The 25,749-nt window shown below is 37.1% G+C and overlaps 2 protein-coding genes across 2 annotated transcripts in view; one reads left to right on the top strand and one right to left on the bottom strand.

Moving 5' to 3' along the window:
* Positions 1 to 85: 85 nt before the first annotated feature.
* On the bottom strand, positions 86 to 8,287 carry LOC139978170 (lysM and putative peptidoglycan-binding domain-containing protein 3-like). The gene is made up of 2 exons (XM_071988091.1): positions 7,259 to 8,287; positions 86 to 6,631 (listed from the first exon to the last, which is right to left on the bottom strand). Exons 1-2 carry the CDS (start codon positions 7,601 to 7,603, stop codon positions 6,032 to 6,034), a joined length of 945 nt encoding a protein of 314 aa, XP_071844192.1. The 5' UTR covers positions 7,604 to 8,287; the 3' UTR covers positions 86 to 6,031.
* Positions 8,288 to 11,258: 2,971 nt separating this feature from the next.
* LOC139978464 (uncharacterized) overlaps positions 11,259 to 25,749 on the top strand; it is a 179,363-nt gene continuing 164,872 nt past the window's right edge. The window contains exons 1-11 of the mRNA XM_071988719.1: positions 11,259 to 11,418; positions 12,482 to 13,063; positions 13,715 to 13,849; positions 14,323 to 14,448; positions 15,158 to 15,460; positions 16,348 to 16,525; positions 17,185 to 17,304; positions 20,793 to 20,833; positions 21,363 to 21,566; positions 23,280 to 23,366; positions 25,468 to 25,603. Coding sequence (XP_071844820.1) covers positions 12,506 to 13,063; positions 13,715 to 13,849; positions 14,323 to 14,448; positions 15,158 to 15,460; positions 16,348 to 16,525; positions 17,185 to 17,304; positions 20,793 to 20,833; positions 21,363 to 21,566; positions 23,280 to 23,366; positions 25,468 to 25,603 — 1,888 coding nt within the window. The 5' untranslated portion in view covers positions 11,259 to 11,418; positions 12,482 to 12,505. The remainder of the gene's footprint in view (positions 11,419 to 12,481; positions 13,064 to 13,714; positions 13,850 to 14,322; positions 14,449 to 15,157; positions 15,461 to 16,347; positions 16,526 to 17,184; positions 17,305 to 20,792; positions 20,834 to 21,362; positions 21,567 to 23,279; positions 23,367 to 25,467; positions 25,604 to 25,749) is intronic.

Genomic DNA, 25,749 nt, shown 5'->3' with positions numbered 1-25,749 from the left:
CATTTTCTTACACATTTAACTTGGCACCATCCTGCAAATCCACCTTCCAAGGATGTCAAAGATCAGGAATAAGTTACATAAAAGAGATCGTAATTTAAAACAAAAACGATAACAAATATCAATGATGCGAACCTTAATTAACATAGATGGCGGTTTTGTGCATAAGATATTAGACCATTTAAAGACAATATACTCTTTGGTAAAGCAGACAGCAGTGTGAAGATTCCTTGCCATGCATGCTTGTTTCTATACAACTTTGACTCTTAAAAACTGTTTAATATCAAATAGGACATCAGCATTGTCCTCAAATTGCTACCATATCACCTTAGGAGCACTCATAATCTTCAAAAAGCATTTTCCTACCACCCATAATGTACTTACCCTCAATAAAACAAGTCTACTATCTGATTGAATGTTTCACAATGTACTGGTAATAACTTTGAAGGTCAAAACCTCCAGAAAGGTTTTTTTTTAATGGAATTTTTTTTTTTTTAAATTTGGGACTAAGATTGATGTGATGACCTTTAAATGGATGAATAAAAATGATATTTTAGGATAATCATGATTGTCTAACAAAATTGAAAGATTTTGAGGGCAATTTATGATTTTTATCAGCTTTGGTTTCCAAGATATATATACATGTACAACAGAGAAATATGAGTGTATCAGGAATGTTACTTTAAGGCAAACAACATGTAGGGTCAATGTCACTGTCAGCACAGAGCAAGTTACTAAATTTGCTGGCAGGACATTCTTCGTTGTTGGACATGAGGACACCATTTTTAAGCATGAGGACGTTCACCATTGTTGGACAAGATGAAATCCACAATTGTTGGACATTAGGGCATTCCTCTTTGCCGGATATGAGGACATTCACTATTGTTGGACAATATTAACTTCACAATTGTTGGACATAAGGGCATTCCTCTTTGCCAGAGATGAAGACATTCACTATTGTTGGACAAGATTAACTTTGACATTAGGGCATTCCTCTTTGCCAGATATGAGGACATTCACCATTGTTGGACAAGAGGAAAAGTGTCTCTCACGATTTAATAAAAGGCTTTATCGAGCAAATAACAAATATTATGTATATGTCAGATCATGCATTGACCTTGCATTTAAATGACTTACTTGATTAAGTCAAGCAAATATCACTACAACTGGGCCAGAATTAACCAAAAGCCTGTATAAAAAAATTCAAAGTCAGGATATATCAGTAAGGACATCAAAACTTTGGAGTGCATTTTTTTGACATTGTGAAAAAAAAAATCAGAACCATTGCCCATGAGCTTAGACTACTGGTATCCTTTCAATATCCTATAAGGACCTCTAAAACTTTCCCTCTCAACTTTGTCAGATTGCACAGGCATAGATGGGCTTTAAGAGTTGGTCAACATGTCCCCTATCCGGCCAAGCAACCACTCTGCCATCTCTCTCCCCTTCCCCCCTCACTGAATATCTGAACAGAAAGAAACATTTGCATGAAGATCATCCGTCTTTCTCAGAATAAAATTTGGTTTCTAGTTAACTTAGCTGGGATGTCTTAATCCCTTAATTTTATTTTACCGGTGATGAAGAAATATTCAGTGAATTGCTGCTGTAAATGACTGAAATCAAACTGAGCATAGGTTACTATGGTGACCATTGCATTTTTTTATCAGTCTTAACAGGATTCTTGGAGGAAGACCATTAATATATTTCTTTGGTGCAGTTTAAGCAATTAGCCTTTTGGCCATGGTTGCTTGAAGATTTAAATTCAGTAGAGTAATGTAACAGTATAGTAACGATACACTGTATATGGACCAACTGCCAGAGATATATCAAAATCTCTATACTACTAAAAACATTGAAGTTTGTTACATTGAAGGTAATACCTGGTATCAGTGAACAATTACTATTTATACATATATCATAGATCAGAATGTACAAGATTAGTAGTATGTGCCTACATAAGGATGAGGATTCAGGTAGACACCCCCTCCTGATGTTTCATAATCTACAATAGATTAAATCAATGGACTTTAAACTATCTACTAATCCTGGCAGTGTTAGGCTAAACTTAATGACAAACAACTCTAAGATGAATTCAATACTACTCAATCACTACCATCCACAATACTGTACCATAACAGAGAGAGACAAAATATGAGCAAGAAACAAGCATCAATTTGATGAGAAGAATAAAACAACATTAACATGTCCTCATTTAATGGTACCCTGATATAGATGTCACTGCAGTGCTACTCGGCATGTGCTACAAGAAATATCACAAAATGTTGAATACGATGCAAATAAATTATACCCTAATGGCAGTGCCAGATTACCATCCTGAGCTCTTGGCACCTTGTGCAACCTCCTCCTCCCCCCCCCCCTCCCCTCCCACTTAATTAATTTCGCATGCACCACCCAAAACTAGAAAGTTAGATTATTTTGCCGCAAAGTTTTTGTGACCCTTGACATTGAAAAGCCTTCATCTTGAGGACCCATAGGAGCTTGCCTTTCTCTGCCTGTTGAAGAATATGGGTAGCACTCAGTACCTTTAAGGTATACCTGTAACGTATGCTTGACAAACCACATGCATAGCTTTGAATGGTTTGAAAGAACACAGTGTAACAAATGTCAACTGACTTCAGATAACATTGTAGTCCCGAATCAAATTATTATGAGTCCAGGCTGCTTTCCTTGTAGCAAGGTTATTTTCTCTCAGAAACAACTCTGAATGATACAGTGTTTCTAGAATCATAGAAATTTGGATAAAGTATTAAACAAAGTGAGGAAAAAACAAAAATTCTTAGACCTGGAATGTCATTTACACTATCAAAAGTTTTGAAATGGTCATTACATTTTGGTCATAGTCAATATCCGATACTGTAACTTCTGCGAATCGTACCAATTGAAATCGATGGTAAATGGTACCTATTGCCAAAGCACTTTCTTCACTTTAGTCATTGGATGAAAGTTTAGCTGTACATGAAGGGATATCCCTAATACCTCCAAAACATGCCATCAATCAAACAAATATCACTTATTGCTTAAATTTCAACAAGCATTGAACTACCAATCTTAATTATAAATACCTCAATTTAATATCTGATTCCTAGGAAGACCATGTCCTTATCGATCCTGCATCAAGGTACAACTTAACTATAGACTTGACTGAAATATTAATAAATTAAATAAATGGAAACATTGTAAGTCCTATACTTGCATGCAATGTTACTACGATTCAATTTTACATTCATTAGCTAAAGATTTATTTTAATACAATTAAAATCCTGACTTGATTGATAAAAATGGTCCAACAGAGCAATTAGCATGTATGCTTGGCCAACAAGCAGAATGAAGATATCACTTTGGGAGGTTACAGTAGATATTTACATTGGAGAGCAACATTATCTTAGTTTTAAGCTGTATTACAACTAAATTTTTCAACAGCTCCACATTATCCCAAAAGCACAATAAAAATGAGAAGAGTCCATATGTTGTTCAGGTTTTCCTGGTCTCCCAAAACTAGGCTGATAATAACATCAGCACATTAGTTATGATATTCCATACCCATACAGAATAACCCATAACCCCCAAAATACCTTCATAATTGATGCTCTTTGCTTGAAAAATGCAAAGACTGTACCTTATTGGCAAACTGTTTGAATGAAAATGTCTGAGCAAATGTTTTCATAAATATATAAAATTGGGCCCCTTAGATATCTACAAAAAAAAAACAACCCTGGTGGAGTAGAACCTTTCGCAAAAAAAAAAGTTACAGTATGAACAGCAACATAGATACTGTAATCTGCAGCCTTAGTTTCATATGTAGAGTTAATAGTAAATAAACCATTCAAGTATGTCAATTTCTTGTATAATGTTTATGTACTGTAACTGCCAAAACAGGCACCACAAATATTTAATATTTTTTGGGTTCAAACTAGCAAATAAGTTCAAACTAAGTGTACATGGAACTTTCTAACTGCTTATCCTTTGTGACCATGGTTACGGTTAATGACTCTTCTTTTCAGACACCGACAGTTGGACCGATTTCTAAACCCTTAACATCCGACATCCAGTCAATATCTTCATTTCAGTGTGCACCCTTGGCAAAAGATGTTTTTATCAACACAAACATTGACATATCTTTGATTCCATTGGAGTAATGGAAGTGACAAAGTTTAATTTTTTTACTCTGAACTCCAACCACATTTTGATTTAATAGTACATTTTACCATTTACTGCAACACATCCTTTGCTTTGCATAATGTGTTCACTGTTGTTTACTGCTCATTGCTCAAGACTATATGCATATTCATACTTTCATTAATATACATTTTCTTTTATTTGTGGATTCCTTGATTCCGGTTGGGCTCTAGATTTTCTCAGTGCAAAGATCTGATCATTTTCAGCTGTTTGGTCATACATGAGAAAAATCTAAATGAATCACACAGGTGCAGACACGGGGAGTAAATTTTGATCTTAATTTAATATTTTCACATTTGTTCAAAACTGACAACATTACTCTCATTACTGGTTGCTAATTATATCTTAATGGAATATAACTTAATATAGTTTTGATGTTAAAATGATTTGTGACATATTTGTACGACTCTGGTTTTTTGTGAAACAAATAAAATGTCACAGTTAAGAAATTCCACCACACTGTACCAGTTATACGCACTGAATGTTAAAACTGTTCTTATCTACAGTGTGCGTCAAGTAATGATCAAAAATGTTTTCAGAAACAGTATCCACCACATAGAGAGATAACTGTTTAGCCCAATTGGACATGGATAACTTTCAGGTCCAGTCGATAAATTTACTTCATAGTTAAAAAGACCATAAAAGTGTTTCACAGAATTTTTTAAATCCCAAATCATCCCTATCCAGATGGATTTAAATTTCTTTGAACATAAGACTATGTTTGATCGCAACTTTATACTTACACATATATCCTTCAATAAACCTACAATAATTCTATACAATACAACACTTGTCATACATAATCAAGTAAAATGCATCCCCTGGGAAATTTACACCTCATGATTTTAGCTTAAAGCTAGGACCTTTGACCTTACTCTTGTCAGCTTTTGTATCAAACTCAAGATTGCAGTCTATAAAGTCTATAACAAGTACTTACATTAATTACTGATTGTCTTGGTTTCTTAAGATTTTACCACCAGGATTACTTTTCCGAGTACAGGAATATTGGAAAATGAAGCAAGTCAAACTAATGAACTTCTCTCTGACGGAAGAAATTAGTATCTGAGATGTACGAAAATCGAGACGAAAAGCTGTTTTTTTTTATAGATTTTTTTTTTATGTGAGCTCCTTATCTTCCATAGACAAAAAGTACCACCTGTACAGTAGGTAAAGCAACTGACGATAAAAGTAACAATGTCATCAGATGAAAAGCAAACTGGTGATGAAAGGAGGTCACCGTTTAGCAAGCGATGACGAATCTTCTACAGTATGAACGAATGATGGAACAGAATTATACATACAACTGTAAATATTCTCTGGCTGGTAAATTGGGCAAAAGATTTCTAGGCGGAGATAATAGTGAGGAAAATGAAACAGCAAACTTTGTAACAAATAAAAAGCAACTGTAATTCCTTTAAGCTGCTTCTTCTTTGTTTTTTTTTAGGGGGGGTTGTTTGACCACAGGAAGTACAATGTTGCACCGTTTATAGAGTAAAGCCAATTTCAAGTAATTTATATAGGAAAATATTTTAAACAATGTACTATGTAATAACCATGAAATATACATATATATAGATATATATATATAAATACATATATAGCAACTTTACCCCATTTATGAACCAAGTAACCAGTTATGATAATTTTAATAAATTTTATCAAGAACAAAGTTTTCTATCCATAGTATTTACATTTGACAGACTGCGAATATTTTTCTTTTACCTTGAATTGCCAAGACATACAGTATCTAATTTTGTGCTCCATTGATAGTTTGGTTACCCATACATGGCTTTGAACAATTCTACACTCGTAAGCGTACCATTACTGCACCAAAATGCTAAAATGCATCAAACTTATGGGGAGGTGGTGGGGGGAGGTGGTGGGGGGAGGTGGTGGGGGAGGTGGTGGGGGAGGGATATGAATTATAAAGATAAAGACCTATAATAAGTAATATACTTACTATAAGAATAACATATAGCATTAATGTTCGTTTTGCATTCCACCAAGCTAAGGTCCAACAGTCCAGCTGTTGTCCTGCTTTTGGATAGGCTAATGGATGTATACTTTTCCCATTCAAGAAAGATGCCACTTCCTCTAGGCTCTCCTTCTGAGTTTGCGTTTTTCTAATAATCTTTTCTAAATCTTTATCCATGCTACGTAGAAACTTCTTGCCTTCTTCCGATTCTTCTATGGAACCTGCTATACTGACTGTCCTGTACAAGACGTCACTGTCATCAGAGTCACCGCTGTAATTTATGGATTTGTATGATTCTGTTGGTGATGTCACCGTGCTCTCCGCTGGAGTCCTGCGGTTTAATCTCCTGTCCTCATCCGATTCTGTCAGGAGTCCATATTTCTTCACCGGAATCTTAATCGTTCTCAGAGCGAAAAAATCTTGGCCGCTGGAGATCTTGTTTGCCTGTTTCAGCTCAGCAATCTAGTGAAATAACAGCACATGAAAGTTACAACTTTACCATTCCTTTGGCTATGTAAGCAAATTAACATATAATTGCAGCCAAATATACAAGAGTCTATCTTTTACTATATATATCTTCAGTCTCTGAAGAAATTTCTACTGGTATAACTTGGTTCTTTGTTGAGTAAAAAGAGAACTTTGTCTGAAATATCCCTTTGAATAGGTTATTCCAGAGATAACTACATATACAAGGAGAGGTTGCCAGGTGATAAGCCACAACCTTACTTTTAACATTTCCATTTGTATATTAGAACTTTCCTTTATTTTATTTATTTCCTCCTGCAGTACTAACTTAATTTCAGTGTTATTATAATAGTATTTAGAGTAACACTGGTTGAGTAAGGAAGGTTATTAAAGTACTTTACAATTCTCCCATCCCACCTGTTCCCCTCTTTCTTCATAGCACTAATGGAAGTATACTTAGGTCAGCTGGAGCTTCAGTTGCAAAACAGAATTATTCTTGCTGTAGTTGCTCTTGTGGGTCAGATTGTGATAACAATAACTCTTGATACCCTTAATAACTTTGCTTGCTTCCTAAGCTTGAGCCATTAACTTGGCATATTTATGAAAAAGACAAATTATACTCACAGAACAACCATAAAGAAGAGCAAATTTTTCCAATGTGTCCCCATCTTTAATTTCTCTATCTAAAAGTACCACCTCTGGAGGTTCACTTCTTCTAACTGGTCTGTCCTTGCCTCGTGGTCTAAGTTCAAAGTTGTTTTGGTTGTTGATCTCTTTAGCAACCATTGTGGAATCACTAAAAACAAAAACTGCAGCATTCTTTGCATTCTGCACCTCTCCCAATGGAGAGACATGATCATTCTTATCTCTTTCTACTGTTCCCGGCCTTACATGACTGGTAACAGTTGCTTTCGATGGTGGGGGTGGAAGCAATGGTATTGTGCCTGCAGAATTTGGTGGGTTACTCATAGTTAATGTGTGGCCTACTTGTTTTGTATGTTAGCTTGATAGCACTGATAATGAGCGAAAACAAAATAGCTGTGACAATTCAAGGGGTAGGCCCAAGGTTACTAAGGTAAAGATTGATGTAACCTTACATATTTCTGCATGATACAGGTCAGCTATTGCTAATGGCAATGCTATAATACAACTGTAAAAAATTTCATTTGCAGTTGGAAGGTCGCACTAGCCTAGCTGGGGCTTAAATCTTGAGTACGCACTCCTAAGTAACAGTAGAACTGCGTTTGGCTTGTCCGTTTCTGCATCAACTAACTAGGCCTTGGTGGGTAAAACAATCAGTCAGTAGTGATCAACCACTGTGTCACGCTTCAGTACGTCAGTTGTACTAGCTTTGTAGAGCCGAGAGGTAAGTAGGCGAAGCCGTCCGTGCGCTAAAAGGCTACGTACAGTAGGCCTAGTTTCGCGAAAAGTTACAACATCATCAACAACTTGCAGGTTCGTAAGAAAAGTTTATCCGACTGACTGGATTTTTATATCGGCGTGAATAAAGAGGTGTTCTTCCCATTGAGACAAATGGTATATGTTTTAGTCCTGTTTGTAGTCGGGAATGACTGGATGACATGTGGACGGGATTTTCACTGAAGATCGCGATGATGTGGTCGTTTGTCAGCTTTTCATGTTCGCAATTTCTGTGCTGACTGTTTAACAAACGCCCTCTAATTTTGAATCACTTTACCGAACAAGCTAAAGTGGTCCGGATTTACTAAAACGAAGCTACAACTTGCTTTGTCTTGAAGGCAATGTTTGCCACATGTTTGAACATAACCAATAACTTATAAGACATGAAGATTTATAATCCGTTATCCCATTCACAAGCCTTCGTGAAAACTTTGGATATGTCACTTTGAATTCAGTGAGATAGGCCTAATGCAGTCCTGAATTTCTTAATGACTATATGCGACTAAACTTAGACAAATATGTATTATCGTGAAAATCTCGATGAAAAACTTATTATATCATGCTACAAGTTAATATCCTCTGCACACATTTGGGTTTACTACTAAACTTATAACTTCTTTTGGGTAGATTTTACACTTTTCGATTAGTACTTGAAATCACGGTTATGAGGCCCGCGACTTCACTGTCTGTGAGACAGCATAATCTTTCAAAGTACATGTTGTCTCTCAGCTTGTATTAAGATTAATGAATAAGCAAGCAATTTGAGCACTCTAGCAAGTATTGTTTTTGGTAACGATAATCTATTTCTAATGTAGAATCATTTGGTGTTCTCTCTAAGATACTCTAATAATTAAAAGCTATTTGTAGCTAAATATTCAACTTCACACTATTTTCTCCCCTATTCAAAGGATTCAGTTGAATTATTCTGTTACGCCGTTGGAGGCATCACCTCTACGAGGAAAGGTGGGAACAGAAACATAATCATGCCCCCTCCCACACCGCCGTTTTCAAAAGCGGGATCTTCAAGCCTGGCCGCGAAATTATTTTTCCCACTTCGACGCGGCCACATGGGCGTGGCTTATGAAATACGTCACAGGCCTCGCGGCCGGCAAGTTTGTGACTTCGACTTCGAGCTCTAACGTTTAGCTCTTGCGTAATATACTCAGCTAATATACTCAGGCCTAATATAATCAGGCCTAAGACATGACTTCATGAGATCCATGATGATGTGCGACTGCTCCTCCCAGTCAATCGGGTCTTATGGAGCTCTTGAGGTAAATTCCATCACAAAATCAAACTGTGTTTGTTTATTAGATGTGTTATGAACCTCCCGTGTCTGGAAAAGTTTGGAAAAGAACCTCCCGTGAAAGCAGGGTCTGGAAAAGTTATAAATGAACCTCCCGTGGTATTGATTATTACACTTCATATTACACCAGGTAGGCCCACTGACCTTTCAATGCTAGAAACCTACAAAGATACATGTATTGTATTGTGCCCCATATTGTTTTATCCATCATTCTAAATTATTTGTTCATTTATAAATGAACCCCCTTTTAAACGGCAGTAAGGAGCCTACGTGCTTTCATCATTAGTTCGTATTGTTACGGACTTGAAATATTCTACCCATTTTATTAAACAGTTGTCACTTGCGTCTGTATAAACTATAACCAGGGAGCTGTTACTGTTAGAGTAGCAGCTCCCTGCTATAACTATGCCTAAATAGCAATGTCCCTCTGTACTATACTATTTATTATACTGGTACGTGTACTAGAATCCCTGACATGTAACTTAATTGAGAACTTTCAGCACCCAAACAAACACCCGAGAGATATCACTGCATAGTCTGTGACGTGGACCAATAAGCCGTAACAACGACCGATAGTCCACGCCCATTATGCTAATATGGCCGCGTCGAAGTGGGAAAAATAATTTCGCAGCCTGGCCAATCTGCAGCTCCTACAGGTTATAACCTGTAGGAGTTGCAGCAATAATAATACAGACTACGGTTAAAGAGGATTGAGTAGAAGTAAAAAAAAAGACAAGCAAATAACTGTCCATGCTGGAAGCGTAAAGAAGAAAAACAAAATTAGTTTTTCAGCCGGCCTGAGGAGGGATAAGCATAGATAGGCCACCCAGTCCTGTCAATACGTACCACCCTCACATGAGTACCAAGCCATAACAATATAAATAAATACCCTGTCCGCTGGCTTGGCTGTTACCCGAAAGTAAACTTTACTTCCGGAGTTTGACTTACATGCCCTCTAACCAACGTTTCCTAACATGTCAGTAGGTGAAGGGGGGGGGGGGTGGGGGGAGTGTGTGAAAAGCGGGATATTGGGAAGGAAATAAAAACGTTATTTAATGAAATAAACTGGTAACCGGGTTTGATGAGAGTCAGAGTGGTGTATGCAACGTTTAATGAACTCTTCAATGATTGAACCGTGACTAGATTGGTACTTATTTTAAGAAAAGTCACTTGCTCAAGATACTTGAAAGTTTGGGCACGAAAACTATATGACTTAACTTTTCCGCTATTAATTACAAATCCCCTTGCATCGAGACTATATATGACCATATCTAATGTGGTAACATAAATCACAGTACTTAGCTTAGGAGTACATCGAGTAAATAAAAAAAAACTTGAGAGGGAAAGTTTTTTTTCTTCGAATTTTAAGAAACCAGGCTGTATTGACCACTACATGAATGCCTAAAAAATTCATGGCTTCACCCGAGGCAACGATCATTCAGAAATGCCACTGAAAGCTGTACATGACAGGGGTCTAGGTAGACTTCTGGTCTTAGGAGCCAATTGCTTTAATTGTATGGGCAGGCATTTGCTATTTTTCAATTTACCGTTTCTCTGACAAGTTTTTTTAGGTGGGTGGGAGGGGGTAACAAATTTGGAGGAAGGCCTATCGGTCTCCCGGTCCCCTCCCCCTCCTATATGACTACCGTGTGGCCAAGAAGCCTCTACTGTGTACGCTCACACCAAATTTCCATAACTTTCTTTGTTTGTTATGAAATAACGAATTTTTCCATGCACGCACAAAAAAAGTATGTGATATTTTTTCACTAACCAATACTGGAGCTAATTTTGAGCTTTTCGTTATGGCTAAAAGCTAGCACAAACCAAACACCAACAACCCGAAAATGATGGCGCTACTCGACGTAAACAAAACACCTTTCGCGGGAGTTTGCTATGGTAAATTGAATGCAGTAATGTGGTTCTGTACGTCGGGCAGGCCTGAACTGTACTACTACAACTTCAGCGTAATGTACACTCTAGTATTGTGACATGATATTTCAACCTTGGATTGCGTATTTTTGGCAAAATTGGACAAAGCAGACAAACTTTGATTGAAGCTGTAATAACTGTTTAATACATGAATCCTTACAGAACCTTTCGATTTTCACTGTACTGGTACTGGTACTGGTAGTGTCACAGTAGTAGTGTCAGCCTAACGTTAGAGTTAGGCCTAGCCTAGGCTATACCTGGGCCCTTATTGTGCAAGACATACCTTTAACTCAGGTAGTGACCCCAGGTGCGAGAGGGTGGGCAGAGAGATTTCCCATACTGTCAGTGAAAATTCATTGCTAACGTGGTGATTTTGTTTTATAATAATGTTAGTCTAGCTTAACATTAGGTAGGCCTATTTTAATGTTGGCAAAAATTAGGCCTATAACAAAGGTGTTACTCAGTCAGAGAGGGAATCCTGTTTGGTGTGCGGACATTATATACGGTCATACATAGCCAGGTGAAGTCAGGTTATTGCGATTTGCCTGAAAGATGAGTGGGTAAAGTAGCCCACAAGATCTAAACAATATGCCAACATTTGTTGTCATTGGGCAAGCTATTCAACTTTGTTTGTATTTGTCTTGTATGTTATACTGGCTTGGTTTAGGGTTCCCATACCTTACCCTAGGCATTTAGAAGTTATAAGCTTTATGCCCTAAATTTCAAATCCTAGCTCACAACACTAACACACCATAAATGGCAATCAGTGATTGGTGGGACTTCATGAATCACCTACTTACATTCATGCAACAGCTGTACTCAAAAGCAACTACCCTTCCATGTACACAGACTATTGTACTGTATCATAAATTAGCAATCTAGGTTAATCTAAAAGTTTTAACACATAGCCCCATTAGCAATCTGGCTAATAAATGGATATGTATAGTAAGGGCCAATGGTAGCCATAATTACTCTTACAATAATTGTTGCATATCATACTCTTTCAACACTATACTCAAAAGATAAGGAGATACAGTACTATAAATTTTCAATGGTAAACTGAATAAGAATTGATTCAGTTGAGATGACTGTCACTTTCATAAGTACCAAGTATCATGATTGCATAGAACACAGAACAAAAGCAAGAAGAGTTATTCTCAGTGTTTTGTGAGTAATTTATATGATCTTTACAGGTTTTCTTCTTGAAGCCATCTGTCATGGATCAAGAAGAACAAATACCTGGTTTCCAGCTTGAAGAAACATCAGAAGACAGAGACTCTAACCATGAAAGACCAACAACCAGCCAGTCACCACAGTGTGAGAAAAAGTTAACTTCTATTATGAAATCACCTGGGGTGGGTACATACGTGAAGCCATCTACCATGGATCAAGAAGAACAAAGCCCTGCTGGTCAGCTGGAAGAAATATCAGAAGACAGAGACTCTAACCATGAAAGACCAACAACCAGCCAGTCACCACAGTGTGAGAAAAAGTTGTCTTCTATTATGAAATCACCTGGGGTGGCTATATTACCCGAGGGAAACAAGAAGAAAAGAAAGAAACTCTTACGGTTTCAGCCGAGAAAGAGACAGAGAGAACTAGAAGGAGGCACGGATGATCCAGAATGGGAACAAGCTTCACCTGAGGTGTTGGAAGATGAATTGCACATTTCTGAAGACGACGCAGTTGTCTCTGATGAAGATTTGGAGAAGAAACTGGAAGAAAATGCAGCTAAAAACAACCTCAGTGCTGTGAATGTAAAAAGCATTATTCATGTAAGTCCCATCTCTTGATAGTATCATATCAGTATCAGATAGAGAGAAAATAGACATAGGCATATTTCATCACTGGTCAAGTTGTTATTACAACTTTCTATGTCATGTAATTAAATCTTGGAGGATGTGGGAAGTAAAACATTACCTATTACAAATTTTTTGGGAGTTTTTTGGGTAATCAACTTGCTACCAATTATAAGTGAACCAATATGAGGGGAAAGAAATTTACTAAAATGAAAAAGAAAAAACCTGAACCTGTCCCCATCCCCCGCCAAAAAAATTGAACAAAAAAGAGCTTTTTGCAGGATTACCATTTAGATGGAATCCACAAGTATGCAGTTGAGATTCTTTGTAATGACAATTGTTCATGTGAACTATTTTTTTTCATTGCTTCGGAAGGACACAGACTGAAGAAAACTTGATTGTGGCAAATTTTGGGAAACTACTGAGAATAGCTGGAAATAAGATTGCAGATAATCAGTTAATGAAGTCATTTGTGAGATTTTACAAAGAAATAAAAAATGTTTGTGAGTGTACTCAAGTAAGATATTAGCACTAAAATATCATCACTTCTTAGGTATTATATGTATAAACTTGTTTGTGTATAATATAGCTCTAACTAATTTTTTTATATCTTTCGAATTACCTTAGCACGTCGTGAGCAACGAACAGGTTCAGGCCTTGTTTCGAAAGGGGAATGAAGGAAAAGGGATCAAGCTGGACTATGAACCCAAATTGACCAGGTCAAAGGTCAAAAAAGTTGTAGAAATTGAGGATCCTGTACCTGTAAGTACTGTCTTAAAATGTACGTTGGTAATTTCTGTATGTTGACTTGCTTTTGTGAGGAGCAACTAAGGTTTGACAAGTTTTGTTATTGTCATTATCATCATACACGTGATAAGTGAGACAAATAACCTGCTTTACATGTATAAGTAGTATGTTTGTTAGAAACAGCAGAGAACTGTTTGAAATATGCTGATCGTTTTGAAAAGCATAGTTAATAGACTAAAACCACCCAAAACTTGCTTTAAAATCCAGTCATTAGTCCTTTCTCTGAAGATATTCTTGGTTTATAGTTGATTGCTTGAAGTGCTTCTTCAATTTAAAGAAAACTGAAAGATAATAACCCGCTTACGTTGCATTTTGAGAATATTTTTTTTATAGAAAGCAATTGTTTACTTTTGAAGTCAAAGCTGTGGTTTCCTACACAGGTAATGCTAAGTGTTATAGTTATGTCTTCTTGTGGTTGCCTACAATAGATACCACTATGGCCCATTTCGCCAATGAAGAAATCCAAGGAGGGGCCTCAATTTACGGAATTACCATTTTCAGAAGATTCGGAATCTGATGATGAAGATTATGACCCGGCACGCGATGAACTTAATGTAAGTAATGTGAGAACAGGTTATGAATTTAGGAATAAACTTTTCTGGTATTGCAAAGCAAAAAATTAAATTAGAAAAATAATATGTATAGCAAGTTTTTCTGCACAGGGCCATGTCAGTTTAAGTATTTCATGGGAAGCAATGTTGATATGGTATACAAATTATGAGCATTATAATTTATGATTTATCAGCTTTAAATTATTCCGTTGTGAACTGCAGTATATATAGTATGAATGAATACTCAATTTGAAACTTTTAGTTGTGCTGAGAGCTACATTATATGGCCTGGATGGTAACTGACATGCAGATAGACTGAAATAAAGTGTCAATCTGATAGAACAATGGTATCGGTTCATCTAGCCGATTAACGATCAGCGAATACCTTAATGTTCAAATTTTGTGGAGCAGTTTGTAGCATATTCTTGTAGATGGCTGTAAGGTAGTCTGACAGAAAGATGGTTGTCCGATATTCTTGTAGATGGTTGTACGATATTCTTGTAGATGGTTGTAAGATATTCTCGTAGATGGTTGTAAGGTAGTCTGACAGGAAGATGGTTGTAAGATATTCTAGTAGATGGTGATGATAACGATGATAATGCAATTGTTAGTGCTAGTGCTTAGGTCATGTTTGAGTGTCCCATAGATGTAACGATAGCTATCCACAGCTAACTCAAGGATAGCTGTGCATTAACAAAGTTTTTTCTGACAGAAAACTGAAAGTGATTATGAAAGCATTGCATCGCATCCGAGTGAACTGGGCTCGCCTTTTCCAACAACTCCTACGTTACCCTCCGCTCTCCAAACGCCTACCACGGCGTTGTCTACACCAGAGCCCCCCGCATCACCAGCAGTTACCGTACAGGTCCACGAAGAGGTTACTGTAGCGACCTCCCAGGGTGTGAACCCACCCCAAGGGGATATATCGCAACCCCCAGCTGTGGGGACTGTGAATGCCGATGACATCTTAGCAGCTCTGACTGGTGCCAGTAATCAATGCTTTACACTCACCCAGGTATATATTATATTGACCGTTAAAGTATTATTTGAAATATTGTTAACAGGAGTTAAAAGTTTTCAATGTTTTACTTCTGATTTCTTGCATATGCTTTAATAGTTTGATGATGTGAAAATGAGCCTGGCTGAGAAAATTTGTTGAGATCAAATTGGAATCAAATATGTATTTTCTTATCCTCATTTTGGCAATACATTCTAAGAGGTGTTAATAGTTTGAACTATTGCAACCTTACTTGGAATAATATATGGTAGATTAAGCAAACTTGTTGAATTTTTTTTGCAACCAACAGTTGCTTTAAAGTGTGCCTCACAATCCTGGGCCTTTCTTGCCTCCAAAATCAGGGAGGAGGTGTGGGATGGGGGAGGGGGAGGATGAGGGTGGGATGGGCATTTTCATTCTATGAAGAACCCATCTTGCACTTGTAAATTAGCCTTGCTTGTAGGTTTCCTGAAAAAAATGCTTTTTGTCACTGGCAAGGCTGTAAGTAGTATACAGATTATTCATATGCACTGATAGCATGCTATCTTAGACTTAATAGTCCAGTCACTTTCATTGATGAACCTTAACTCTCTATACGTTCATTTCTCAAAAAATTAAAAGTGTTGTAGAAATTCTACATGCATTGATGAAAGCAGTTTTTTTAAGGTCTACAGTTCACCAAAATTAATTTAAGGCCTAAAGTCATTTCTTTAAAGCAAGCATTTCTTGGCTGATTCAGCATTTTATCTTAGAGGCTGACATCACTATGAAATAGCCCTCCATGACCAAGTGACACCCTCCAATAATACCAAAAGGTTATTTCTTGTAGGACAATTTCCTTTATTCTTAAATTATGATAAAAAATGAAGCAATGATTGATGATTGTATTTTGTCCTTCCTTCCAGGGTAAGCCAGCTGGTACCATCGCTCACAGGACAAGATCTAAATTTCCAATTGAGATACCTTTGCAAGAGATCGAAGCCAATTTCGTGGCTCCTGACGTATCTATGGATATGTACGATAAGGGGATCGAGGACGTCGATTGGCAGAAGTGGTTGGCTTCGTTGTTTCATGACAATGCTGGTAAGTTTCAGTTTTCATACAGCCCTCCCTCTGCATTTGGTTGCCAATTTGATAGTTTTGACAAATTACATCAAATTTTTTTTTTTTTTTTTTTTTTTTTTTTTTTTTTTTTTTTTTTTTTACCAAACTAGATTCAGTATTTGTGTAAAGTAAGAACACGATTTATCAAGTGGAGATATGTCCTCCAGGACAATTCCTACTGAAAATGTGTAATTAGGGACTGATCGATGGTTCCATTAGAGTTTGATCAATTTGTCATCCAGAAAGTTTCATTTTACCGTCAGTAATATTATGCAAAATGTAATAATTGTTAAAAAATATTGCCATGTTACCTTACTTTATGGGATATGAAACTTGGTTTCCCAGGGTAAATAACTGCATTTTGGGGCATTTCAGTATTGCAAAGTAAGGAAAATTTACCAAAATTAACATAAAAATAATTTGATTTGAACGAAGGATTCTAATGAAATTGCATATGTTGGTTTGTATTCTACCGATATTTTATCCTAGTCTCGTTGTATTCTGTCGTGTCTTGAAAGTTACTTAAACTGTGTCATTATGAAGGTAATTGTGTAATATATGTAGATAAAGATAATTATATACGAACAATTAATTTGACCGTACGTCTTCCTCTCTCAATGTTTCTCTCGATGTCTCAGAAACTTCGGACGGTAACGATGATGACCAGAATGACCCCGAGTTCAATTATCTAGCCGAGCAGGAGAAGATGACGACAGATGTAGAAGAACACCGATGTGACAGGGCTGTCCGTGTCAGTCGTAAGTGATGTGTAGTTGTAAACGTGACTGGGGTGACATGTTTTAGTAAGTGATGTGTAGCTGTTAACATGACTGGGTGTGACATGTTTTAGTAAGTGATGTGTAGTCAAAAGGTGACTGGGTGTGACATATTTTTTAGTCAAGTGATGTGTAGTTGTAAATGTGACTGGTGTGACATGTTTTAGAAAGTGATGTATAGTAGTAAATAGGACTGGGTGTGTGACATGTTTTAGTAAGCGATGTGTAGTCGTAAACGTGACTGGGTGTGACATGTTTTAGTTAGTGATGTGTAGTCATAAACGTGACTGGGTGTGTGACATGTTTTAGTAAGTGATATGTAGTCGTAAAGGTGACTGGGTGTGACAATTTTGACGTAAGTGATGTGTAGTCGTAAACGTGACTGGGTGTGACATGTTTTTAATAAGTAATGTGTAGTCATAAACGTGACTGGGTGTGACATGTTTTTGTAAGTGATGTGTAGTCGTAAAGGTGACTGGGTGTGACATGTTTTTGTAAGTGATGTGTAGTCGTAAATGTGACTGGGTGTGACATGTTTTAGTAAGTGATGTGTAGTCATAAACGTGACTGGGTGTGACATGTTTTAGTAAGTGATGTGTAGTCGTAAACGTGACTGGGTGTGACATGTTTTGGTACAGGTGACTTGGTGTGACATTTGTGATGTAAGTGATGTGTAGTCATAAAGGTGACTGGGTGTGACATGTTTTAGTAAGTGATGTGTAGCCGTAAACGTGACTGAGTGTGACATGTCTTAGTAAGTGATGTGTAGTGGTTAACGTGACTGGGTGTGACATTTTTTAGTAAGTGATGTGTAGTCTTAAACGTGACTGGGTGTGACATGTTTTAGTAAGCGATGTGTAGTCGTAAACGTGACTGGGTGTGACATGTTTTTAGTAAGTGATGTGTAGTCGTAAAAGTGACTGGGTGTGACATGTTTTTAGTAAGTGATGTGTAGTCGTAAACGTGACTGGGTGTGATATATTTTAGTAAGTGATGTGTTGTCGTAAATGTGACTGGGTGTGACATGTTTTAGTAAGTGATGTGTAGCCGTACACGTGACTGAGTGTGACATGTCTTAGTAAGTGATGTGTAGTGGTTAACGTGACTGGGTGTGACATTTTTTAGTAAGTGATGTGTAGTCTTAAACGTGACTGGGTGTGACATGTTTTAGTAAGTGAAGTGTAGTCGTAAACGTGACTGGGTGTGACATGTTTTTAGTAAGTGATTTGTAGTCGTAAACTTGACTGGGTGTGACATGTTTTTAGTAAGTGATTTGTAGTCATAAAAGTAATTGGGTGTGACATGTTTTTAGTAAGTGATGTGTAGTCGTAAATGTGACTGGGTGTGACATTTTTCAGTAAGTGATCAGTAGTTGTAAACGGGACTGGGTGTGATATATTTTAGTAAGTGATATGTAGTCGTAAACGTGACTGGGTGTGACATTTTTTGTAAAGTGATGTGTAGTCATAAACGTTACTGGGAGTGACATGTTATAGTAAGTGATGAGTAGTCTTAAAAGTGACTGGGTGTGACATGTTTTAGTAAGTGATGTGTAGTCATAAACGTGACTGGGTGTGACATGTTTTAGTAAGTGATGTGTAGTCGTAAACGTGACTGGGTGTGACATGTTTTGGTACAGGTGACTTGGTGTGACATTTGTGATGTAAGTGATGTGTAGTCGTAAAGGTGACTGGGTGTGACATGTTTTAGTAAGTGATGTGTAGCCGTAAACGTGACTGAGTGTGACATGTCTTAGTAAGTGATGTGTAGTGGTTAACGTGACTGGGTGTGACATTTTTTAGTAAGTGATGTGTAGTCTTAAACGTGACTGGGTGTGACATGTTTTAGTAAGTGATGTGTAGTCGTAAACGTGACTGGGTGTGACATGTTTTTAGTGATTTGTAGTCGTAAAAGTGATTGGGTGTGACATGTTTTTAGTAAGTGATGTGTAGTCGTAAATGTGACTGGGTGTGACATTTTTCAGTAAGTGATCAGTAGTTGTAAACGGGACTGGGTGTGATATATTTTAGTAAGTGATATGTAGTCGTAAACGTGACTGGGTGTGACATTTTTTGTAAAGTGATGTGTAGTCATAAACGTGACTGGGAGTGACATGTTATAGTAAGTGATGAGTAGTCTTAAAAGTGACTGGGTGTGACATGTTTTAGTAAGTGATGTGTAGTTGTTTACATGACTGGGTGTGACACATGCCTCCATAGCAGGATTTGATGCCCTAAACGTGACTGGGTGTGACATTTGTCTTTCTAGCAGGATTTGATTGCAGTGAAGGAATGAAGGCCTGCAGCACAGGAGATTGTCTTTTTATCAAATCCTGTAGTAGAACCTATGCAATGTATTTTATATTGTTACAATGTTTAAAATTACAATGTTATATTACAGCTATTAAAGTAACTTGCACTTCAAGTCAACGGTTACTACCGAATGACAGAACAAACTATAAAGAGTGGCATTGCGATACTACTTGGATCCCCTTTAAACTTGTGATTTGTGTTATATAAAGCGGATATATTTAGCGTTCGCATTTTGTGTAGCAGTTTTGAGATTTATATACATCTTGCTTCCCATAGAATACGCAGACAATCATGTGATTCTGTTAACAACACTTGCTCAATATGTGTGTGCGTTTGTGTAGCAATTTTTAGGTAGCATTTATGCTAAGAGATACCAGGGAAATTGTTCCTATGTTATGGTCGAGTCTACTTACGAACAGCTGCAAATAATCTTTGAAATTTTAATAGGATGGATAGCAACTAGTTAGACTGTATTTGATAATATTCTGACCTAGTCGGTCCTCTTTGAGACAAGAGCTGTTAGTTTGTTAGCTTCCCTACAGTAAACTTCACCTCCAATGATTGAAATTATCAATCTCTTCTAAGGATGACCTAAAGCACAAAATTCATATTTCATATGTTTGTAGAATGTTATAAACACTCTTTTTATCAATCCTGTTTGTATTTTTCAAACCACTTTTTAGAAAAAAACATTTCATCAATTAAAGTGGCTGGTCTATTGAGTCTAACACACTGACTGTCAGGTCAGTTTCTCAGATGCAACATCATACTGAATAGGAAATCTTTGAAGCAAAGGGATGACATTTATGGCCTCAAATAACATTGCTTGCAATGTAGTAATAAACTTGTCACAAACAAGTGGTGTTGAATTTCATCGTTTGTTGTTGAATTGAAGTTAAAGAAACATATTTAGGTTGAGTTATTAGAATTTATAAAAAGAAAATGGTCTGATGTGATTTAGTAAGATTACACTTGAAGATATTGAAATTAGCTCATGTATGAGCCCTTAGAATTGTTAGAATAATATTCAAAATGTCAAACTCAGCTATCGGCAAATGTCCAGCACTGAATCTGTCTTTTAGTCCAACAGGCGTTTGGTTTTCGAAATATTAAGTTTTGATAAAATGACATCTTTAAGCTATTTTATTTCTTCTCTAGGAAAGGAACTGGAGGAGCTTTTGACTGAAGTTATGGCTGAAGTAAGTCAATATTAGTCGGAAAAAGGGTTGTTCTGAAAGTTTGACCTTATTAGGCGATAGTTTATGATTGCATTTGGTTAACCTGGAAAGAATTTGAAAGATAAAAAATTACCCCCCCCCCCTTAAAAAAGATAAATATAAAAATGAATAGTGATAATTTGGGTCAAATTCAGAGAAACTTGCACCATTATTTACATCCGTCATGACTTATAAAAACCTTGTGATCATAGATGGTGCAGGATTCTGGGAGAAAGGGAAAGATTTTGCCATTTTAGAAATTTGAACACATTATGGATGAGACTAGACACAAGGATTGTTGACTGTTCAATACTTTATTGCAAGAAATCTTGATTCTCTTCCATCAAAATTCCATGCTGGTTGTCTCAAAGTTTAATGTCTGAACATATTTACAGGCTTTTTAATAATAAAATTGAAAATTGATATCTTTTTCCTTAGTCTTTAAACACAAGGGTTAACCAGTAATTTCAATGGTGCATCCAATTTTTACACAAATTTTTCACTTTCTCAGTATGGTGAAGGCGTAGAAGAACCCATCCCAGTGTCCAGCCAGGTCCTTGAAGCTCCCAAACCGATGAAAGTTTCCCCGCCCGTTAAAATCAAACAGTGTCTGAAGCCAAGCATGAAGCAGAGAATTAAAAAGCAGGCGAAGAAACGAGCGGCCCTAGAAATGACCGAACAGGAGAAAGATGAGGTCACGCAACAGTTACAGCAGGTTTGGTTATGATCTTCTTCTGGATTTGATAATATTTTTAGAAATTTAATTAATTAACAAATCAGATGGTATGATCCATAATAAAAACATGTGATTAGTATTCAAGATTCTTATGAACTCTACACAGCAACACTGTGGTAGCGGTTTATGTCTTATACATAATGATCGGGAAGTTGTTAATGCAGGTCACTTACTGTTGTTACACACTTTCCCCTCCACACCCTCCCTTTACCAATCCCACTCCTTCCTCATCCCACCCACCCCTACCTCATCTCACCCCTCCCTCATCCCACCCGTCCCTCATCCCAACCCTCCCTCATCCAACCCCTCCCTCATCCAACCCCTCCCTCATCCCACCCCTCCCTCATCCAACCCCTCCCTCATTCCACCACTCCCCCATTCCACCCCTCCTTCATCCCACCCCTCCCACATTCCACCACTCCCTCATCCCTTCACTCCTTCATCCCACCCATCCACCCCTCCCTCATCCCATTCCTCCTCCATCCCACCCCTCCCCCATCCCACCCCTCCCTCTTCCAAACCTCACCCTAATGACCTCACACGATAAGAGCCATGGTATGGCTGTTTAAATTCGTGGAAGATATTTCTAATGCGACAAATTGAAGAACTTTCTGAATATCTGCTTTCACTGAATCTACAATATTGGAGTTATTGCATAATATCGCTATTACCACCTTCGTACTGTAAAAATGTAAGTAACACACGAGAAAAGATGTCAAAGGTTATTCAACATTGAAAGCATTGGTGTGGTAGCTGTTATTCATGTTTTGGAAATATAGTTTCGAAAACGAGAATTTAAATGTATGAACATTGGCTGGCTATTCATTGGTTATTTGCGAATTGGTGAATTAATTACTTGGGCGGATCACACCCTATTCATGCTTATAGTTTCTTTGGGCAATCTGGATTGGTTCCTGTTTCACCCCTAACCTTCTTTACCCATGATGCAACTGTCCTACCTTTAACAGAGAAGGTTTGTGAATAGCTAGGTGTGACAAACAAGCACTAGGTGTTGCATAGATGATACTACTGGGACAATGTGTTGTCTCCATGCATTGGAATGATTCTCCACATGAAACATGTTTTGATGCAGTGTACAAGTAGTATTGTTGGGATGTGAGATCTTCCATGTATCGATGTATTGTAAGTTTTGTTCTCTCCCACAAACTATCACGCGCAGCAAGTCTCGTCCATTTTCAACTCAGCAAAGTCCAGTCACAGCAAACAGTCCCAGCTGCAAGCACAAAGTCTCAATTAGCTACAGATCATTTTCTCGTTCTGACAATCCTATTTTCCAACCAACTTATAGGAATCAGAAGAAACAAATTTAGAAAAAACACCACAACCTGTAAAAACGATGCCATCTAATTAGGGCACCAGCAAAATCACAGTGACAAATTTTCATTTTGCTATCAGTAAAAATAGGTGGTCTGATTACAAAATTCCCTTTTTTTATATTGAATTGTCTTGTATTCTGATTGCCATCGTGATTTAAACATTGCGATATCGTTGCGCTAATTGGCAGACCATCTCGATAGATCGCCTATTTCGTAATATTACAACAACACTAGTGTGTATACAGACTTAATAATTATGTCAGATATAGTGAAGTAGTAGAGGCAATGCTATGTATAAACCTTTCTTATTTTCTGAGTAGTTGATGCTCTCTTTGTCCTCTCTCTCACTTTATAGTATGTTCAGTTACTGACCCAGATGTATCTATTGACAAGGGAAAACCCATCACAGCAGGCAACAGCCATTCAAGCCAAATCCTACGTGGTAAGCACAAAAAGTGAATTTTTATTTCATTTTCTGACCGGGTTTTGAGGTGCTTCCACATTTACATCAAAATACTTAAAACTGTTCTCTTTCCCTTCTTGGGGTCATTTATCGCCATCTTAAATGATTTAATCATTTTGGCCAATTACTTTGTCAATAGCCTTTGACCTATGCGTTTTGTGTTTCCTTTAAGCTTTCTATTTTGTTTATGACTTTTGTAATTCTGCTAGAAGTTTGCCTCTTTTATGTCAGAAAATTTAATTTTAAATTTTTCGTTACCAAATTTTAATCATCTAGTCAAACCCAGACAACAATATCTGTGTGTTAGACACCAAAACCACAATGTGGTCTGTTTGGTAAAGTTGGCATGTCTTTGAATAAATCTCACCTTCACATCTCCTGTCTGCGAGCAATATTCTTTCAAAATTCAACCAGATGTGATTATTTTTATTTAAACTGAGACACTTAATCTAGAATACCATTTAATTTCAAAGAAGAGTTTGTTAAGTATTAGCTGTTAAAGAATATAAGTTACATTTTAATATGCAGAACAGGTGTAATGTAGTGGTAATGCGAAAAAGCTAAATGCCAACTTTTGTCAACTTTCTTGAAGCAGAGTGCTAAGTAGTTGCATTTCGATAACATGTTCTGCTTCCCACTAGATTCATATTGTTACTAGGGTAAAGGTACTGTAAAACAGCAGTGCTTCCGATGCAAGCTCAGTGATGGGGTTTATTTTATTCAGGTTTGAAAATGTGCAATGATGTTCTGCTTATCTCCAATATATATAACGACAATATCATCTTCATAGTTGCCAGCTTTTGTTTGTAGTGCGACTTAATATATTCAAAGGCAGTAGGTACAGCTACTATGAGTACTATGCAGTACATCTATGCTCAGTGTTGTTGATGATAAGTGTAACGTTAGCCACATCACCAGCTAATTCGGCTACGATGTAGGTCCTGTCGTAGTAGTACGAGACAGTTAAAATATATGTACGCAACTAAACACGAAACTGAGACGGAGTGGAACTCCTTCTAATATCTATTAACTACATACGACAATGTGCTTCGGCTGAGGCCCAATCCAGACTATTCGAGCCTCAGCTCCTTACAATATGTATCTAAAACACTTAACAAAGAACACACAATTACACTAACACAATTACCAACATAACTGAAATTCATACAACTACAACAACACATGCAAATTAACATATACAAAGAAAGTAACAATAAGATGGTATGCCAACATCGCCTGGCTATAACAATAACATTAAAGCAGCATTTTGCGTCCTTTTCTATGATTTTTCTCAACCTCACTGACTCCACTATGCCATAACGACATACATAAGTAGCTTATCTATTTAAATCTTACTTCAAAAATGGTGGCATAAAAGTAAAAAAATTTGCAACTTTCAACTTTGTTTTTCTCCAAGATATTTTCCGTTGGTGGGATCCCAATAAAACTCGCCCATAATATGAATATTTAAACACTACGAACGTCATTGACCAATTCGTAATACAACACCATGTTTGATTTGTGTACAGTCTATAAGGCAATTGTACCAGGGAGTTCCATAACAACTCCCTAGTTGTATCAACGCAAAGTCTTGAAAAATCTATTTTTAGCAATGGCTCATAACTAAACCTGCATCTCTGATTGATTGAATCAAACTAGTGGGTTTGGGGGAACTGTATGCGATTAATTTTAAACGGGGAATTTGTTGTGGACACTTCGTCTCATTGTCTGCAAATATCCTTAATTACTCGCCAATTAATGTTGTTGGCAGGAAAACTTGGCTAATATCTCAGTTTGCTGTTTTGTGATTGATATATGTAAAAAACATAATGGACATGTCAAAAAAGTAGAAAACAGCTACTAAACGCAAAATGCTGCTTTAAAACCAAGAGAATGGTGTGCAATCTTACTCTTACAATAGCTAACAACTACAAAACATATCCGGTGACATTGATACAACAAACAGACAAAATGGTCTCTGCTTATTTGCATTTTTGATGATAATGGTACAAAATTCCTCTGCAGACGTTAACAAGTTACTGTTGTAATTCCCTCTCTTAATTTGCTTTTGTCGCTGCAGAATGAGTTGAATCACTTTGCGAATGTTTTTGAGGAGAGCACAGAATCGCTCGGATGCGGTAAGCTGACCTCGTGCTTTCGAGTATTCAGTCTGCAAGAGGCTTTAAATATCGTCAACGCACCTTTCACGGTAACCGGTGAGTCATAAGGAAATATGCAAATTGGCCGTTAATATTAGGTTGATTGATATTTTAGGCCATATCTACTGTTTTTTGGGGCTTTTAAAAGGAATCAATCATGGATCAATCAAAGTAATGTTATTTTCAGCTTTTTGCTTGTTTGT

Source organism: Apostichopus japonicus, chromosome 13 (assembly GCF_037975245.1).
Source record: "Apostichopus japonicus isolate 1M-3 chromosome 13, ASM3797524v1, whole genome shotgun sequence".
Lineage (NCBI taxonomy): Eukaryota > Metazoa > Echinodermata > Holothuroidea > Aspidochirotida > Stichopodidae > Apostichopus > Apostichopus japonicus.
Note: the sequence above shows the minus strand (reverse complement) of the source record. Positions and strands in the feature narration are given on the sequence as shown.

What these genes read in the sequence shown, in the direction of transcription:
- LOC139978170 (XM_071988091.1), bottom strand. Translation starts at nt 7,603, where the DNA reads ATGAGTAACCCACCAAATTCTGCAGGCACAATACCATTGCTTCCACCC. An exon ending in CTCTTCTTTATGGTTGTTCT is followed by an intron (nt 6,632 to 7,258) that starts GTGAGTATAATT and finishes TTATTTCACTAG; the next exon opens with ATTGCTGAGCTGAAACAGGC.